Source organism: Onychostruthus taczanowskii, unplaced genomic scaffold (genome assembly GCF_017590055.1).
Source record: "Onychostruthus taczanowskii isolate IOZ18803 unplaced genomic scaffold, ASM1759005v1 scaffold9, whole genome shotgun sequence".
Taxonomy (NCBI): Eukaryota; Metazoa; Chordata; class Aves; order Passeriformes; family Passeridae; genus Onychostruthus; species Onychostruthus taczanowskii.
In genome coordinates, this window is record NW_024506993.1 from 12,014,860 (window position 1) to 12,035,236 (window position 20,377).

The 20,377-nt window shown below is 44.5% G+C and overlaps 1 protein-coding gene across 4 annotated transcripts in view; it reads right to left on the reverse strand.

The window, feature by feature from the left end:
- The window catches only part of FLNB (filamin B), an 88,508-nt gene that overhangs the window by 10,221 nt on the left and 57,910 nt on the right, over positions 1-20,377 (reverse strand). For 3 of the 4 annotated variants that reach the window (XM_041425484.1, XM_041425481.1, XM_041425482.1), the window contains 20 exons: positions 18,666-18,783; positions 17,695-17,957; positions 16,480-17,077; positions 16,092-16,265; positions 15,551-15,713; positions 15,008-15,168; positions 14,162-14,329; positions 12,747-12,870; positions 12,337-12,493; positions 10,563-10,752; positions 8,507-8,754; positions 6,678-6,752; positions 5,874-5,976; positions 4,855-4,995; positions 3,216-3,344; positions 2,590-2,763; positions 2,278-2,436; positions 1,707-1,910; positions 971-1,123; positions 536-658 (listed from right to left, as the gene is read on the reverse strand). In XM_041425484.1, coding sequence (XP_041281418.1) covers positions 536-658; positions 971-1,123; positions 1,707-1,910; positions 2,278-2,436; positions 2,590-2,763; positions 3,216-3,344; positions 4,855-4,995; positions 5,874-5,976; positions 6,678-6,752; positions 8,507-8,754; positions 10,563-10,752; positions 12,337-12,493; positions 12,747-12,870; positions 14,162-14,329; positions 15,008-15,168; positions 15,551-15,713; positions 16,092-16,265; positions 16,480-17,077; positions 17,695-17,957; positions 18,666-18,783 — 3,625 coding nt within the window. The remainder of the gene's footprint in view (positions 1-535; positions 659-970; positions 1,124-1,706; positions 1,911-2,277; positions 2,437-2,589; positions 2,764-3,215; positions 3,345-4,854; positions 4,996-5,873; positions 5,977-6,677; positions 6,753-8,506; positions 8,755-10,562; positions 10,753-12,336; positions 12,494-12,746; positions 12,871-14,161; positions 14,330-15,007; positions 15,169-15,550; positions 15,714-16,091; positions 16,266-16,479; positions 17,078-17,694; positions 17,958-18,665; positions 18,784-20,377) is intronic. The other variant, XM_041425483.1, reaches the window with a different exon arrangement.

Here is a 20,377-nt window from a genome sequence, read left to right on the forward strand (position 1 = left end):
TAAAAAAATGCAGATTAGAAAGTGACAAAGGGTTTTGGAAGCAGGACCTGAGCTCAAGTGATTACCCAGTACAAATAACAGAAAAAGCACACAGCTATCTGTGTGCTTCTGAGCAGAAAACCTGGCCAGCTGCAGCTTCCCAGGTGCTACAGATGCAGATGAAATGGCTGGATAAGTGCAGCCAGCTAAGCCTGGCCTACGTGATTCATGGTTTCCAGACAGCAGTACAAACATTTAACAGCCGACATGATCTCAAAACCCTGGAGCTAAAGTGAGATGTACAGCCCATTCTCCAGCCCGCTGTACACAGAATAAATTAAATTAAGGCCTCACCAGTATTTATTTTTTCATGTGTTGATCATGGTTATGCTTACTTTTAACTGTTTGAAAAGACACATTACCAGTGTTTCTTCCCTAAGATATGTTACTATGAGGATGTCCTTAAAAACTGAAGTTTGTTTTTTCCCCTTTCTCAAGTACCCCATGCTATACACGTGCAAGTTGTGGTTTTGGGGATAAGGATATTGCTGCTTACCTGGGATTTTTAGGTTCAGATCACATATGCTTCCTACTGTTGCAACAGAAGGAGCCCGTCTTGTTCGTGTGATGCTCTCCTTAACTCTTCCTTCACCACTGATCTTCACGCTGAATGGGCTGCCTGTAAGTATCACAGCAAGTCATTTCTCCTCTGCTCATTACACACACCATTGAGGGCAGAAACAAAAGCTTCCTCTGACTTGTAGGGAATCACAGGGGAACTTTCATACCCAATTAACAGTCAGGCCCAAGTCAAATACATGCACGTAACCAGAACAGTTTTGGATGCTCGCTACCTGGGGAGAACCTCCTCGAATTTTTGGGACTTATGTCCAAGCCAAGTCACACAGCCCACCCACAGTTCCAGAGCACTGGTCAGCCAGGTAAGACTTCTGTTGTACTATTCAAAAATTTGCCCAACACTTCTGCTTACCTGGAATATGTTCGTCTGCAAATTTAGTGGACACAATGTACACACCAGGTACAGTTGGAAAATAGGACACTTTGCAAGTTCCATCTTCTAGATCTTCAGTTTGGATCTCTACCTTGCTGGGTCCTTCAACTGCCAGTGAGATCCCACCATAACCTACAATATAAATAAGTTAGCTTCAGATTTCCAAAGTTCTATTCTAAATCTGACACAAAATAGTCCAAAGCCATAGCAGGTGCTAGTTGGTAGGTTTGTATCACAATGTGCACATGGGAGTTGCACGGTGCCTTAATGGCATTTCTGTACTCCTAATCAGTCAGAGGCATAGCATGCATTCAGCTCCTAAAATTCTCTGACTATATTCCTTTTTTTTCAATAATGTTGAAAAGTTATCTACCAAGCCAAAAAGTTATCCAAGGCTCCACATTAAACTGACAGGGAAATAACTATCTTCCTCATTTCCTTCTTGCAATATCAAATGATACTAGAGCCAACACCACCTCAGTGACAGTCCTTCTTGGCTGTAACAAAGACATGTGCCAGCACCTTACAAAGCATATTCTGAAATAGCACTGTCTGTGGTTACTAACTGACAGCAATGACTGTGCTTAATGGCAGCTGCTGCTTTGCAGCTCGTGACCTGGTGGGTGCATGCTGAGGGAGGCAGTGCTCTTGTGTGCAGTCAATATATGTATCTCACAGCAAGGGTCCTTCATGGACCCCTTCTGAGGGAACTAACCAGCATCTCTTGTGTCTACGATGAAGTCACACATTTCAAAGGTTCGTCCTTCTACCAAGCCACGTCCAAAAACTCTTGCCCGTCTGGCATCCCCGATCTCAGACTGGACCACCATGATTGTCACAGGGCTGTTTGGTACATGGCTCCCATTTTTCTTGATGCTAACCAGATGTTCTCCTACTTCCCGTGGAATGAATGAGATGCCTACAAAGCAGAGAAATGTGAGAAATTAATTCAGTTTTTATTTGTGTTATACTTGATTTAAATGCCTTAATCACACCAAGAAATGAAATACTGGAAGAGCAGTCTCTTTACTCATATTGCTCTCAAGTGGACCACAAGACCATTCATATATGCTGACAAAACCCACTTCAACTGCAACCTGGCACGTCACATGCAAGCTAAGACAAGAGGCCACTTTTCATACTTTTCTGTCTTTGGACAACTGTAGCAAATACTATCAACCATTTGATTCAACAACACTTTTCTGGGAAGGAGCACAGAAGTCAGTCATTTTACAAAGCAAAGCAAACTGGAGTAAAGACTATCACAGTAATCTGTCAGATCTTACCAATGTGGTTATTGGGCAGCCTCTTCAGAAGACAAGGCTCATCACGACCAGACGGGGCTTTAATGCTGGCTGTCAGGAGACTGAGATCAGTCTCATTGATATCCAACATGAAGTCAGCAGCAGAACCAAGCTTAACCTGAGACCGTCTTCTGTTATCATCTGAATACATAAAGAGAAATGAGTCACAACACATTACAAGGTTAACTGCAGAACAAGTCAGAGGACTTCAAATTCCTGCCACAAACCAGGTTCCCCATGGTATCAGAGGTTAATTTTTAATATGAAGTGCTTCCAGAAGTTTAAACTTCATACCTGTGATCTTGGCTGTGAATGGACTGCCTGGAATGTGTTTGTCATTGTATTTTACCAGGATGCTGTAGTTCCCAGGTAGAGTAGGCAGGTACGTGACTGTGCATGTCCCATCTTTGTTATCAATGCAACTGATCTCTGCTTTTGAAGGTCCTTCAATAGCCAAGTCCAGCCCACCTAGGAAAAAAGCAGAGTGGCACTTCTGTAAATCTTTGTGAGCACCAGGTCCAAAGACAAATATCCAGTACCTGGTACTGAAAATGGAACTTAAATGTGTGTTTTCAAAGGACAGCAGCAAAACCAGCTCAGACGAACCCACTAAGGCCACAGCTCTGTTCAGTCTTTAGATTTACTGAACAGTGATTCCACACCCAGACATCATCCCCTAGATTTAAGCTGCTTTCAGTTTATTTTTAATTGAACAAATTATTTGCACCCAGTACCACAGGGTACATCTACTGCTCTCAGGAAGGAGTAATAAACCAGTTTTCACCGACATTGCGTAAGTCGTTTGTGTCACATCACAGAGATTCACAGCTGGACAGATGAATGTAAATCAAAGCCAAAGTGCATTACACTACCAAGAAGTTCCTTGTTTAGGGTAGGATGGGTTTAAAGGACTGACTTACCCTCTCCTGCATCTTCTGTGACAATGGTGAAAGTTGCTGGTTTATTCGCAATCCCATAAATGAGGCCAGGCCCATAAGCAGACACACTGCCACTGTTGGGGTAATTGACATAGAACTGCAGAGGGCTCTCTAAAGGGGAAAAAACCCAAAAAGAAGCACTTGTAAGGATGAGTGGTCTGGACTACAAGAACTGGTATCCATGTTCCTGAATGCCCTTCTTATTACGTGGTATCTGAAAAACCTTACTGTGACTGTAATGCACTTAAAAACCAAATAAGCCTCTGTTTCCATCCTCAAAAGACACTCTTCCACAATTTGTGCTACATTCAGTCATGGAAGAGTAAGTGTTACTCTAGTTACCAGAGATAAGCTTAAATGATGTTGTAAAACATTTTGTTCACTGCAAGTTTATTTTTAGCACATTAAATCAGAACATGACTCAGAAGCAGGCTTCCAGTTCAGGCACTGATTCTGAATTTTGGTAGCCCAGAATTAGGAACTAGCACAGCACATTGTCTGACTCAATGAACCTGACCTACCAAATTTGAAGGGCATCCAAAAATGTATTTGCCAGCCTCAGATTAGCTAAGCTGGTGCACAAGAACAAAAAGTACAGTCACTAACAACCAACAGTGGATTCAAAAAAAGGCACAGATAGCTCTTCAGTCCAAAGATAGATTTTGCAGTTGAGGCAGTAAAAGGTTTAATTCCTGACAACCTTCCAGAATGAAACATTGTGGCACATCATCTTTCTATCCCAGCACAGGGTAATGGTCTCAGAGAGACAGGTCAGCACCTATGGGGGCGCTATATCCATAAAGTGCTGAAGAGACTGAAGCAGCACCACACATCACATCACTGAGCTCCCCACTTCAGCCTAAGTTATGCTGTGTTTCTGTACAAACAGAACCAGCAATCCCTCTCAGCCAGTGCTGAAGGTATTTTGTCTCATATCTACACATCCCTCTACAGATCTGCCCCTTTCTGCCCACTCCCCCAAAGCCAGCATGGCTGGAGAACCACAGGGCAGCCAGGCGAGGCAGTGCTTCCACTGGGGAGCTGGTGAAGCAAGGACAAGAGAGAAATGGAATGAAATGCAGTGGTTTCTGTTTGTTAAGAAGCAGCCAGGAAGAAGGAAAGGTTACAGCATAATATGCATGTGTGTTTTATTTTATTGCAATCAGATGGAAAGAGCAACTATAGTATTTCAACCAATCAGTTCTCCCAACAGTTTTGAGATTTTTTGCCAACACAGTTTTTAAGGATAAACACACACTGTAACCAGTAGTTTTGTTGAGCACCATGGCAGTAAATTTCAACCTGAAAAACTAGTAGTTAGAAAATTGTATGTTTCTTCTTCATAATAAAATGCCACAAAAGCTAGTTTCCCCAAAACCAAAATCCATTTTAAGCCTGGCTGGTACTATTAAACCACAATGGAAGCTCATATGTACTGGCGCTTACTCCTTTGCTTTAGTTCTCTCTGGACTGTTTGCAGAGAAAGAGCTGCTGAATGGTAAAATATCCTGGGCAGATCTTTCCACAGCATGTGTGACTTAGCTAAAGAATCTCACCAGGGAGCAGATGCATCAACAGGACTCCGCACCCAGATTTGCGTTGCCTGCTTTGTCAGACTTACCTGGGATGTGATTTCCCATGTATTTTATGTGCATTTCGTGCAGCCCAACCTCAGTAGGAGCATATTTCACTGTTACTGTGCCATCTTTATTATCCACGATATCTGGTGTATCCATCTTTCCAGAGGGCATGTGTACTTCACCTACAAAAGGCCACCATGGGAGTTAGAGAAGGAGAAGCTGCCTGCTTCCCCTCTCCCACCCACAGAGAATTGTCGAGCCATTTTAAACAAGCATTTTAAATTGTTAAATTCCTTACCCACAGGCACAAATAGGAGACTAATGGGAACACTAACCAGACATGTTTTCTACTTAAGCTACATGAATACAAGGCAGTGGTAGACATCTGGCAAACAGTCCTGTGACCTTACAAACTCTACAGGCAGGGCTGTTTGCTGCAGCCACAGAGCTTTTCAGAGCAAACTGCATAAAAAGCACTGATCTACCTTGTAGCAAGATGCTCCCTCTTCTGCTGCACTTTTGAAAAGCTAAGTTTGACTGTTCCTTCAAGGCCAGGGCTTGGGTTGGGACTGCTGAGCTAGAGGGCAGAGGGGACACAGGCCTTGTGTGTAGGAGCTTAGTGCAACCAGGGTGCTACTGGAGCAATGCTCTCAGCTGCCAGACCTGTAGAAGAGGAATCACCTGCTTTGGAGAAGGTATGTGTAACAGGAATGCAGAATTAACTGCTTTACAGCATCTGCAGAAAAGAAATAATGGAGCTTACCAGGGATGCATGTAGCTGCCCCAGAAGGGGAAAAGCATCAATAGGCCCTATAGCTCACAGCCTAGCACTAAGGCCACAGCAACACACCAAGAATCCCCTCACTTAACTCAAACCATTGAAGGGGCACGTCCTACTCATCCTCAGCGGGTGCCACTCAACGTGAAATTAAACAGCTATATTGCTGGCAGGATACAAACCTCCCACACACACTGTGGTCTAGACCACCCAGTCTGTTACTGCAAATGGATAAACACACTAACAAAAAGCATGAATCTCCCTGAGGGGCACTCCAGGTACCTGTTATTTCTCCTTTCCTTACAGCAAATGGGATAACCATATCAAAAGGCCTGAATCCCATGCCGTTCATGTCTCCAACAGGGACATAAGCTTCTTCTGTAACCTAAAGCAAGCAAAAAGACGGGTCACTTCAAAAGGGCTGGTAGAGCCAAATGAGCACTGAGCAACTCCACTGCAAGCACAAGCAGAAGAGAGTGTGCAGTGATTATTGCAGCCAGCCAAGGACTGGGCTCCACCAGAGCAGTGTCCGGCCAAGCTCTCCTTTACAACACCACACCGCAGAGCAGAGCAAATCAAACACGGCGCGATGGAAGACATGCTGGAAAAAAGGAAGAGATAAAAATGGAACACAAAGGGATGGAAGACAATGTAGTGCACACAAGACCCAAAGTGGCTCCATCTGAAAGGATTTAGTTGCTTAAGGCCTGGAAGAGAAAGTGATTTTTAAACGGGGCAGAATGATTGCAACACAACATGGACAAAAGAAACAAGTTTCACAATGCGACTCTGAACTCAAGACACTGATTTTACTGGGAAAACAAAGCAGTGCACTCAGGGTGCTTTTGCCAACAGCAGACATTTCAGAAGTGGAAGCTGTGGGTGCAATGATCCTCTTCATGTTTACATGAGTTTATTTGGAGACTCCCTTCAAGCAGCAAAGAAAAAACAAGGTCTGGATCCCAAGAACAATTGATGAAACAGAAAGAATGAACACAATGACCAGAGCGATCAAGCAATCCCAAGAAGCAGGCTGTCATCTGAAATGGAACACAGATGGGGAGCTGAAAAATGTAAAAATTGTACCCAAGGGTGGAATCCGGGGGAAGAAGCGCCCACTGGCTCCTGTGACTGTGCGGCGACATCATCTGCATCTACAGCCTAGGCAGGGGTAGAGGCAGGTTAGTTGTTATTAGATGTTATTCTGGCATGAAGGCATTCCTACCTTCCATAGCTCAGAACACTGCTCCTTCCAGTTCAACACCTTCCTCCCACCACTGTGTAGCCCTCCCAGTCCTCTTGCCATAGCAAAGACCCAGATCCAGTCAGGGAATGCGGGAAACTGCCCTTATCCGCAGGCACTGGAGGAAGCACCAGTGGCACAGCAAAGGGACAAAGCCAGTACATGCCATCGTTGCATGCTTTGGAGGGAAGTGGAAAGCTGTGCCTGAACACTGCTGGAATTAAATATCAGAGTTGCTTTCTTATGGGACTGATGCAGTGAAGGAAGGGAAAGGTTTAAACCTAAGATGAGAGTCCATGAGTGCTGTGCAGCATGACGTGCCAGCTGGGAGGCAGGGGAGCTGGCTGCTGTGGGAAGGCTGCTCCAGTTCTTGCACTTGGGTGAATGACCCAGCCCACGTCCAGCCATAGCAGCAAAGCCTTTCTTCTGATTCATAGCTGGGACTGTGTCGTCAAGACACCAAATGTGTTTTCCTGTGGCGCAGCTGCTCTTCTCACCAGGTGTGCCAAGAGCATGACTTGCAAATTCCCATCTCCCCCATCAACTCAACACGAGTGGCTGGCACTGATACCCACGCAGGCAGCTCCCCCCGACTCAGCCATCTCAGCCCCTCCTGCCCATTTACACCACTGCAAACCACCCTAATGAAATAACCCACTGGAAACTTCTGCATGGATGGACTCCACTGAGAAAACCAACGCAAAACAGAAATGCTGCTGTTTCAGTGTTCTCTGTCCCCAGCTGAGACACCCAAGTCAAACACATAATGTATCAGTCAGCAAGGAAGTGGGAATTTTGGCTGGCCAGCATTGGGCTCCCTGACCTCAAGAGGCATTTCCTGTGGTGAACCTTGAGCAGTGACCAAGGGAGTAATTTCTCTCAAGGAAATCTTCAGACACCCGTAGCAATCTGCCAGGATGACAGGTAGGAAGAGCCAGAGTTGTGCACCCCAGGGACTTGCCCGCAAGCTCCATCTGGACTCAGTACAAGTACAGTCCTTGACTTCAGGGACAGAGATGCACCAGAGGCTGCTTGGGCTGGGATTACAAGACTGAGAATTGTTTTGCCAACACAGAGAGATGTTCTTCACAAGAAGGGCTTTTGTGAGCCATGAGAGGCACCTAGTCTGCTTCTCAGGGGACTGGGTTCTTGTTTGCTAAATGTGGAGTACTGCACATAGGAAGGAAGATAATTAGAAGGAGGGAAAATTTGGCTATAGCAGTTTAACTAGCACTTACAAATAATTTTTAAGTGTGAGCTAACAGTCTGCTTTCCCTGGGATCTGTCAGCAGACCATTCCTTATTTTGGGATCATCTTAATAAAAAGGGAGAGACAGAGGACGCAGAGCACTGTATCTGACAATGGCCAACATAATTAGTTCTAGAACCTGACTACAACCACCCTTACATCATTTAGGAAAAGAACTACATGGCCAGGAAATGAAAAATCAATTTCTTCGAAAAGCCAAGTCTTCATCCTCTGATGGCTTCTATCCCACTTCACTTAAGCATATTGCCTGTTCAAAATAAGCTCTGCAAGGAACAAGGATTCATTAGCTCCTGCTAGCCTAATAAATATCTGAACATTTACACATAGAGTTAACCTACTGCTAAATAAAAGACGGCAGCAGGGATCTGAGTGGGAGGTACTTCTGGAGCAGAACTGGCTTACCATGACAGTGAAAGGACTGTTGGGAATGTCCACCCCACCAAAGCGGACATAAATCACATAGGTTCCTGGTTTGGCAGCAGTGTAGAAGATATCGTAAGTCCCATCCTCATTTTCAACAACATCTGCTTCAGCTTCTGTCCCATCTGGCGTGAGGACGGTACACGTCACTTTTCCCTTCCCTGCTGATTTGGCGTCCACCACAAAACCAACCTCCTCACCAGTCTTCACAGTGGGTGCAATTCCAGGACCTACAAGGCAATTTTAGTTACAGGAAGCATTTACAGGACAGTTTTCCCAGGCAGACCACCTGTGAGGTGTCTGGGGAGCATGGCACCAAGACACTGGTCCCTGGGAGCCACAGACGTGGTTTTGGGAGCAGATGTACAACAAGAGACATTTGTAAAACTGGTCAGCACAGTCGTATGCTAGAGCTGGCTACCAGCTCTCTTCCTCCTCTGCAATCAGAGAGGCTGGATGGGAAAAGAGAAGAAAAAAGCTAAGTTTGAAGAAAGCAATGCCTTAACCCATACTCTTGTCATCCTACTTCTTTATGCAGAGCCAAAGGCAACTGGCCAGCAACTGGGCTGCACTGCTTTAACATAAACCTCTCTGTGTAAGCAGCTATAAAAGGGCACACTTTCTCCACCATTACCCACATACAATTTTCCACTGTTCTGCCACACATCCCAAAAAAAGAACATCATGCAACAATGCCAAAATTGTAGCAATCAGATCTAGCTTGAAGAACACTGTGTTTAAATGAGAACTATTATGTCTTATTTGCAGTAGTACCTATTGAATACTCCTGCTTCTGACCCTCACTTGTTACCAGGTAAGTGGCTCATTTTCAACTGGCAAAGAACCTGCTAGTTTAATACATTGGCAATATTCCAGCACTTACTCCTACAGTGATTGCATTTCAGCTTTACAGCACTGAATCAGAAGCACTTCTTGGAAATGGGAAATTTTAGCTGGCATCTGGCAGTAATCTCCATCTCAGTTACTTTCAATAGTTAGTGACTTGAGTTACTTCAAAGAGTATCAGATTTACCCATTAAGGCATCTTTTAAACAAATTTTGATGATATCTCTTCTTTTTTTGATGATATCTCTTTTTTTCTTCCATTGTGTCAGGAATGTATTTCTGTTTAAAACAACTTGATAGCAGCCAGCTCATGGACAGGCATCAGCTGCACTCTAACTGCACAATGCCCAGGTCCAGCACAATGCCCACACATTCTCCCAGGTCTACAACAACAGATCAAGTTACCCTGTTCAATTTGGCCTTGCCTACTTTATTTATTCTACAATCAAGGGACTTAATGTTCAGTGGTATTCTTGTAACTAGCTCCTGTCACTTCTGCTCCCTGCCACAGCCTCCTGGGAGGTGGGAGCATGCCACAGTGACCAGCCCAAAGCCACGTGATGAACACCTGTCCTTAAAACCCGTGTGCTCCTACAGCAAAAAATCTGGAGAGCCCTACACCAAGGCAACAATTTTTTGAGTCATAGTAATATCTTATCTTTAGGCTCTCTCCTTCCCAAAATCTTATTCAGATCCAGGCCAATCTTGACCACACAGAAAAGCATCAGAAACCTCCATTAATAACACCTAGCCTGAATAAGCTTTGCACATGACCAACTATTTACATCCTCAGAATCAATTCTGTTGTAGCTTGCAATGAAAAGATTCTTGGAATGCTCACTGTGCAAGGAACAAGACGCAGCAGACACACACACACACGTGTTATTTTTAAATCAACTTCACTTAAGTTCTCAGCTAGATTTGTTGATGCCAAAATAAGCATCAAACAGTTGCATCTGGCTTTTTATAACAGCCCAGGCAGTCTGACAGATTTTGCTAGAGGCTGCAGGAGATCCCTGCTCACCCACAGGGTGGACACTTCCTTATCTTTAGGAACGCCCCTTCTGTAAGAGCAGCCAGACTATACAAGTCTCAAGCATGTCTTCTACACCCATCACATCTACTTCCCATGCTCAGAAGGCAGCTTTACACCCAGAACAAGCAACAGCAAAGAGAGGAGTTGAACACTCACCTGTGGCCAAACACTTGCTGGCATCCCCAGCTGGAGATGCCCGGATCCTGTAGGGAGAGGCCGGGATATCATCTCCACCATACTTAACGCCAATCGTATAGCGGCCTGTTTTGTCAGGGACATAGGTGACTGTGTAAGTGCCATCCTTGTTGTCATGAATGTCCACTCTCTTGGGTTTGCCCTCTTGGTCCTGAGGAATGCAAACCAGAAGATTTAAGCACTATGAAGGTTTTGAATTTCCTTAGCTGGGCATCAAATCTGTTCACAACCACACTTAGGTGGTCTCAAACAGATACAGAACTGCAGCTTTTTGAAGTTTAAAGATATTTTGCTCAATAGCTTCGTAACAAAACCAGAGTATTAGGAGCAGAAAGACATCAGCCCACTATAAAACAATCAGTACTATTATTAACTACTCTTTGGTTGATATGAGAATGTTTATAAGACCAGCAAGCCATTTTAATTAACTTCATATTAATTGTAAGAAGTTCAGGCTTCACTGTCTTCACAGACTTCACTGCTGTTGGAAATGAAGAACACTTCCCTGAGGCACAAATGGGCAGTCACAATGTGCAGCTCTGTCCTGAGTAAGGACTGGGTAGCTTTGGGCAGCTGCTCCCTGAAAGGTCTGAGGGTAAGGGGAAGCATTACTGGAGTCTGCTGTCAGCCCTCCTGCATGAGGCATCCAGCTGCTGGCACACTGCAAAGTCTACAGTTAAAAGCAGGTCTATGCAGCCCCTTCAACTACCATTTTTCATCAGCTGCAAAGCACAAAGCACTTTAGAAAGTCTTCCAAGCCCGCTTATAGGGAATCACATGTTGACTCAATTTTGTATTTTGACTTAATGCTACCTGGGGTACAGTATAAGCTACAAAGGACTTGAGATTTTAGGTACAGCACGAGATTACTTCTTTCAGGAAGGCTTGTGAAACATTTGACATTCAACAGCTCAGAATAAGAAGCAAACAAATGCCTGCCAGAAGGATCACCTAATGCACTTCTACCAGAGAGGTCTTGTGGAACTTGATCTTCAAAGCCCCAGCCAGGCTAGGAGCCCTGATAAGCATTTTGGAACCTTTTAAGAGCACACTTGCACACCAGAATTAATGGTAACTGCTTTGGTGCACCTGAGCAGGCATTGAGACAGGACAAGAGCAAGAATGCAGAAGGGCAAGTACAACCAGGCATACCATGACCTAGGCATGCCAGAGGTCAGCTATGTGCTTTACAGTCCACTAACCAGACACCTTTTTGCTGAGGCCACAGAGTCCATGCACCAGAAACTTCTGAAAGAGTAGTAACAAAGATAAATCAAAACATTCCTGCAGTATCTCCTTAAGCAGTTTATGACTTCTGGCAACCTTGAGGGAGATGTGTGTGGTAATTTATCATAACATGATGCTCAGAGTGGTTGTTATCTCATGGCCTTGCTGAACACTGCTGGAAGACTGCTTCCATTTCAAGTGTCAGTATTTTCATAATCTTAGGAAAAATTACTTATCTCATTTTGGGCGTTTGCAGAGTGCAAGGTTAGGCAAGACCCAAACAGATCACATCTGATGACTTTAAGACAGAAGCTTCACAAAAGCACTGTCAAGAGCTTCACAAATGCAGAGTGCAAGACTTTCCTGTACCAGACCTTAGTGTCCAGTCAGCAGCCCAGTCTCCAGGACACTGGGTATATTAGGACAAAGCTGTGGACATTTCTGAAAGGAGAGACTCATGCACACCTAGAAAACATGCTTCCTGTCCTGCTTGCTTTTGTTTACTCACCGTGATCTGTACAGCCAGAAGTCCCTGCCCAGCATCCTTAGCATCCACAGCGAACTCCACAGGCAGGCTGGCTAGAATGCCATAGGAACTGAGCCCTGGACCACTCGCTGTCACTTTACTGGCATCGTACGTAGGAAGCACCTTCACCTTGAAGGGACTTAAAGAGCAACCCATTATTTTCCCTCCTCCCAAGTCAGTGGCTGATAGTTGCTGCAGTACACGCTATACAGCCCTCTTACACTGCCTGCTGCAGGTGCAGTGGGCTCAAAACACCAATGAACCCCAAAGTCATGCAAGGAGCTGCACTGGTTAAATAAAAAGGACCAGTTCATAAATGGTGCTTATGTGCTGGGAGAACACCATTAGATTGTTAAATCTTCAGTTCTCCAAAGTTTCTCTTATCACCTTACCTTCGAGGAATCTCTTCATCAGCATATTTGACAGTGATCATGTAGGGTCCCTCCTGCATAGGGGTGTACACCACCGTGTGGGTGCCATCTCCATTGTCTACCACATTAACAGGTCCCACAACTCCTAAAAAAGCAGTACGTTTTTTTCTCAGTTATGCTATTAAAATACAGTCATTTTCAGCACAAAGCTGCAAGATGGACTGCTCATAACAAATTTCAATTTTTTTTTTTAATGAAAGCAACAGGCATGGATCAATAACCAGTTTCCCTTATTTTATATTCAAAGCCATTGACTTGAGATAGATTTTTTTTATCCACTGCTCTCTGGGCTCCCATCTTCTTGCTGTAAACAAAAGCTAGCATGAAAATACTGGAGAAAGATCTGCCTTTTGGTACAGTCTAGGTCAAGAGCAATTGCTAAAGGTGTATTGAAGATCTTTCAAGACAGAAAATGAGTAATGCTTATAACTGTCTGAACTGTCATTTGCAAGATTATTTCGTATTACTAGGATTCACTGCACAGAATTGAGCTCTAAAGCCAGTTGGTGTATAGCATTCACCAGCTGAGTCTTTCACAATCAGGTGTTTAGAAAGGCAGGCTTGCTGCCTAGGCAAGAACACCCTGCAAGCTGCCAAAGACCTAAGAAAGCAGGATCAATTATTTCAATTTGCATTAAGCTAAATCTACAATAGATTATGTGACATATCAGTTCAGATCAACACACAAAGCAGTCTACAATTACAAGTTGGCTTTAAAACACAGAAAGGATTAGTAGTAAAGCAAGCACAAAAGAAATGTATATAGCTGCCATGCACAGCCTAAAAGCAACACCGTTGGCTCCCACTCCCTCCTGCAGATGATTCTTGCTGCTGCCAACCGGATTTCCAAGAACCAAAACTGCCAGTAGTTAGTGAGAGTTCAAACCTGTCTCAGTGTCACCCTTTGGAGCACCTTTAAAGAAATCCGAAATTGCTTTCAATGGGGAGCGCCATCCCTGGGAATCCGTCTCATCCGCTAGAATTAAAGAAGTGTTACCTGCAGGGCACCTGCACAGCAAGACTGACTCTCCAGTGGGGGGGGCAGCTCTCACCTCCCAGCAAGGTGAGACTTGCAGCCAAAAGCTGCTCTCTGACAAGATTCTGTGTCACTGAGACACGGCTCTCTAGGTTAATGCAAACACCATTAATGCTAACACTCGCAGGGCCTTGCTGTTCTCTGGGGACCAACTACCTAGGACACAGCTCTCTGTCACAGCATGACTGGGTCAGCTGCCAAGGGGCACACGACAGATGAACAGGAGCAGAGGGAAATGCTCATTCAAGTGGCACTGCCACCTTTGCAAGCAGGGCCAGGACCATGTTACCAGCCCAAACACAGATATGGGCACAGCCAGATGAAATACTTTAGTTCTTACCTCTGGGTCCTGTCACCACCACTTCAAGAGGTGCTATTCCTGCCTTGCTGGTGTCTACAGTGAAGGACTGGGGGATTTTGGCTCGAACAGCTGTACCCAGACCTGGTCCTGCTATCTTCACCTTGCTGGGATCCACAACATCCTTCACAGGAACCTTGAAAGGACTGCCTGGAAGTTGACATTTTGAGTGTTAAACACCACAAGGTTAACAGTTACAGAGAACAAAAGGTTTTGTTCTCTACCTTTCCTTAGGCTTTTTTATTACTATCCCTCTGTTGCAGGCAGGAATTACAGCCCCACAGCCTCCACACTATCCCTCTGCTTCTGCAAAAGCCAGAAGTGTAATGATGGTGCTTCTACAGTTTCACAGAATTGGTGTCAACCATCTGTGACCTATCTACTTCTCACACCCCAGGAAAAGAAACAAACATGAAAGAAATCAGCAGTGCAAATGAAGCATCACGGAGGCAATACATTTCCTTATATCTTACTGTGTTTAGTATGTCAAAGAGAATGGGAACAACAGGAAACATCCCCTCTTACTGCAGAACAGGATCTTTAATGCATCCACAAACCAAAGGGCTATTTTCATAACCTAAAGTATTACACATCACTTGTATATAATACCAGTTATTTGTCAAGGGTTAGTGTCCCTTTTCCTGTTCCACTCATTTGTACCCATTTGAGCAAATGTCACTGCCTTTTCTGCCTGAATTCTGAGGAAAAGCAGAAAGCCAAAATCATATCAACATCCCACAACACAAGAGAGATGCAGCCAAATGAGAACTCTGAGTCCATAGTCGGACTTCATCCCTCTTCTGAAAGGAAGTGAGCAAGAGCTCTTACCAGGAATATGCTCTCCCCCATAGGTGATGTTAACATCGTAATCTCCTGGAACATAAGGAATATACTCGGCACTGCAGCTCCCATCTTTGTTATCTTTACAGCTAATTTTAGATTCTGAAGGTCCTTCAACAGTTATTCCAAGGCCACCAATTCCTGCCCCTCTGCAAGACAAACACACATTGTTAGAATCCCCTGCTTCTAAAGCAGCTTTGTAGCCTTCACATGCTCTGGCTGCATTTTCATCCTTTTTGGAAATGTGGTATCCTGACTTCCAATGTTCAGCCTTCAGCATGTGCTGCCATGCAAAGCTGTGCAGTAGTGCCTCACTCAAATTTTCCTAGAATTTTCTCCTCAGTAACTATCAATCCCTCATGTTGAATGTTGGCAGAGCACAGTATATGATGAGGTAGCACACAGTCATCAGCTGGACATGGCTTGGCCTTTTTACAAATATTTGTACTGAGTTTAGCATCCTGCATTGCACACACCACTATGCTCCTCCCTCCCTCAGATATTCCTTCAAGATCGAAGAGGCCCCATCACCTGGTGACAACTGAAAAGGCATTGGGCTGATTTGTGAAAGCTTCTGTAAGTCCAGGTCCTTGTGCCTTCACACGTGATGGATGGCAGCCCTCTGTGACATTCACTCTGAAGGGACTATTTGGCACAGGCACACCATCATATGTCACGCCGACTGTGTGTGGACCTGTTAAAAAGAGCCAAACATCTCCTGAATTCCCTAGAACTGCTCATGACTTAACATAACTCTACAAGATGCTACAGACTTCAATGTCAGTATATGGATAAGAGCTTCTTCTTGCATTTCACAAGACTTCACTAGTATTGTGTAACTGAGATTCCATCTACAAACTGTTCTTCTAAAGACAAGTTACCATAAAAGCCAGTTCTTCAAGTTGAAAAACAGCTACTTCCTGCAGAATTAGCTCCTCTGCTGGCAGACCTCTTGCAAAGATGCCAACAAGTTACTGGCAGACCTCAGGGGTTTGCCAAACGAAAGTGGCAGAAGAGCTGCTTGCTCTTGGTTTTCCCCTTTCAAGTGAAAGAAAACAAGCCCCGAGGTTACCCTTTTCAAATGGCGTGTACTCCACTGAATATGTTCCATCCGCGTTGTCTTGGATGAGACAGTCTGTGGGGGAGCCAGATGGGCTCGTGATCTGTGTCCTGATGTGGTCACCACCGGCCTTCGTTAGAGGTCGAGCATCCACAGTGAACTCAGTTGTAGCTTCTCGGAAGACATCTACAGGAAATGTTTTGAAGAGTCACTTCAAGAAGTGCAATATATTCCAACAACAAAACATTTGGTGAAGCAGCATGATAAACAGCTTGTTTGGGAACATGAGACTCTTGTCTGTCCAAGGATCACCATGGAAACATTTTACAACTTTCAACACTCAGAATTCACGGAAAGGACAGCAAATCGTCCTACAAATTCTGATAACAGTTAGTCTCACCTTTTCCTTCGACTCCTGGCCCAAACACTTTAACTCTGCTTGTGTCCACAGCTGGCTCCACTTTGACCCGAGCTGGGAACTTAGGCACTTGCTCTCCTCCGTATCTCATCTTGATTGTGTACATGCCAGCTGAGAGGGGCACGTAGGTAACGACATAGGTCCCGTCTTTGTTATCATCGATCCGGACCTCAGCTTTGGAACCAGTATCTGACACCATGTCCACGCGCAGGTCCCCGGGACCCGCTTCCGTGCAGTCGACATTCAGCAGCCCTGCCTCGCCTACTTTACCACGCTCCAGACCTGGGCCTGTGGCAATGACTTTAGAGACATCAAATGGCATTTCTATATCTGCCTTAAAGGGCGAACCAGGAATGTGAACTTCTTCAAAGAGGATGTTTACAAAATACTCTCCAGGCTTTGTAGGCAGGTAGGAGACAGAGCAGGTTCCATCGCCATTGTCCGAACATTCAATTTTAGCCTCACACGGGCCTTCCACTGTCAAACCCAAACCTCCAGTTCCTGCTCCTTTGGTATCTATTGTAAATTGGGCTGGTTTTCCAACAAGGCCCCCTCGAAGACCTGGACCATGAGCTTTTACCTAGAAGAGAATAAGAAGTTGAGCTACATGGCCTTTTCCATGTTTTTGCCAGAAGACTTCCTACTTAGATTTGCTTGTACGTGGGACTTGATTAACAGGCTCTTAAAAATACACAGAAGGCACCGTCTCCTTTGCCACTCAGCCCTACATTTTTACTGTAAAGCTGGTACTTCTCCTCAAAAGAGGTTTCTAGGCAAGGATATTTATAATCTCCCCATAGCTGCTTTTATACAGCCATGGGAAATAAAAGGTGGAAATGTTAAAATATTTGATGGCTGTACACATGTTTTTCTTGAAATACATTTCCTTAAAAAAATAGCATCTTAATACATCAGAGATACTTATCAGACTTCTATTAAATTAGGAGAGACACCTAAATTTGCTACATTATGCAGGATATTTGCCATATTTTTTATTAGTTCAACATTTTTTTTCAAATACAGCCTTACAGGAATTAATTCTACAAGCCATAGAGGCTGCAGAAAGAATCACTGAGTACTCTGAGTAAGGATGTTACTGGGTATGTTTTGGCCAAGACCAAGCCAAGTCTCATGCAATAGCCCACAATTCAGTTTTCAGGTACCAGTTGCTGTTACAGCCCTATACTGTTCACTTACCTTGGAAGGGTCTGGAGGTAATGTGGCCTCCACAGTGTAGGGGCTCCCTGGGATTGGGTTGCCATCATAACTCACATCCACCACATAAAGTCCTTCTTCCCGGGGGATGTATTTTGCAGTGCTGCACTCCTTACCCAGAACTGGTTCCACCAGACATGGCACAGCTTTCCTCATAGGACTAGAAATATTAACCTCCAGTTTACCTTGCCCACCAGCTCCTTTGGTATCAATTACAAATTCCTGATCCTTCCCTACTTCCACTCCTGAAAAAGACAAAACCCATATTACATTACTTAACATCAGACAGCGGTCCAAGGAATCTCCCATGCACATATCACTGAGGGAGCAGGTACTGGCAGAGCCCTACCCAGTCTGCATTCCTCTGCAGGCAAAAAACCCTCCCAAGCCAAACAACAAAAAAAAAAAAAAAACCCAACAAAACCAAATGCTTTGGTTAATTGACATTACAAAGCTACAGGGGAAAACAAGCCTGTAAGGTGTGGTCTGACAGTATCAGAGGCTCATTTCAGGAAAGCAACAATATTTCACAGGCTTAAGTTCTTCCACTTTAGCAAAACAAAAAGACTGTATGAATGACACTCTGCATTGTAAGAGTTTGATACATTTGAACAGCCATCTAGCCCTCAGGGAAACAGATTTCACCACTGAGTGCTCAGTCTGGTGAAGCATCCAGCTCTGTTCACCACAAACTACCAAACCCAAACACATATTTTCTCCATATTACTGTGTAATCTTAGCAAAAAAGAAAAAAAAAAATCTAAATTGAAATTCAGCCTTCAAGAGGACCACCTAAATAAGTGTAGTCAAGTTATAAAGTTGGAGCTGGTTGATCCCCAGCTGTAGTAAATTAAAAAGGAGATTGTTTTGCCTGCTCCTGTTCCAGCAGGACATGTTGGCTATTACCCAAACTCCAGAGACCCTTCAGAGGCTTCCAGCCCACAGGTACTTACTGTTTTCGAGTCCATTGACTATAACTTTGCTTAGGTCTAGAGGAGCAGCAACGCCCACTGTGAAAGGGCTTTTAGGGATAGGATCACCGCCGTAAGTTACCAAAACCTTCATTGGACCCTAGTTGGAGAATTTACATGTTAGCTCAGTTCCTCACTTCACACAGACACACCAACATCCAAGCAGAACATAACCACATCAACTAATCTATTTTATCTGGCCATAGCCAAACTTACTGGTTTATGGACACTAAAGCTCACACCACTGCAGACCTTCAAAGCACTAAACAGATTTTATTTAACACAGGAAGAGCAAAAAAGACAGTTGTTTCCAACATTTAACTGGACTATTTTCAAGCTGCCTGGCAAAGCCTCCAGCTCAGGCTGGCTCCACCCCCACTGGCACTCAGACCTGACAGCTGAATGAATGTCCCACCGCTCCAGACCAGGTATCCCTTTCCACCACATCGAGAGGCCAAAGCTAAGACTGCAAAGAGGCCATATTATTATAGCATCTGAAATACCAGGGGTTTAAGCTCTACAAGTCAGAAAGATTAATGCTCTTGTGTATTTTGGCTGGAATGCTGCACAGCCACAGCAAGCTCCAGCCCATGATGTGTGTTCCTTTTATTCTCTCCTACCGCAGTCCATATTTTAGCTATATTTGCTGTTTGCTTACTTTTCACTCTTGGCCGGTCCTGCTCCCAAGTGAAATAATCATGGATGTTTCATGCAAGCTAGTGAATAGCTTCCATGATTATTTTTGGTTGTTTTTAGAAAACACTCACACGGGTAGCTGTAGCAACACCACGAGATAGATAAGACCAGATAAACAACATTAAACCAAGGCTGCTCTGCAACTGACGCTGCCCCTCAGGAATTTAACTACCTACTCCATCCTCCCTCTGCTCTGAGGAGTCCACAGCCTCATTCATAAGCTACTGCTTAGGAATCTGAGGAGGACAGGGTCCAGGAAAGACCTATGTGCTCACAGCATGGAGGGACAACAAGGCTACTCTAATAACTGAGCAGTCTATTTTCATCTCTTAACCACTGTTCTCTTGCCACTGCTATTTGCAAGCATCTCCTGTAAGCCCTTCCATAGCGCTTCCATGACCCATGGTACTTCTCCAGATGGAAGACCCAAGTGGAAAACCTGGTTTGGGCATCCTGGCTTGTTTCACCAGTGATTTTCAGGTGAAGCACAGAAATCTGGTACTGCTCATGAATGCATGGAGTACAGAGGAATCCTCCCTTCTGCATACCAACCCTGACTAAACAAGCCAAAGCCTCTCCAAACAGGCACGCCAGCCACATCCTGAGATCATGCAACTGCTTTATCAAAAAACAAACGCTAGCTCTACGGTGCTTCCAAGAACTCTGAACCAGCATTATCAGTTAAATAGTACTGCAGTTTTCCTTATCAGTTCACTTTTACATAGCTCCATTCAAGGAAGCTGGGGCAGATGACCTAGTAGTACATTTGGTTGTTCAGGAGAACAAGAGTATCAAAGCACTTTCATCTCAGCACCAGAGCACCTACATCCTCAGAAATACGAGACTGGTGCATTCTGTTGTTTAGTGGCCCTTTACAAACATACAAGTACAGTGTAAGGAAAAATACTTCTAGCTATTAGGATCTCACAGTTTCAGCTCTTTAATGGTGTTGCTAGAAAGGCACCAACTTCATCATTTGCCCACTGGGAACTTGTGCA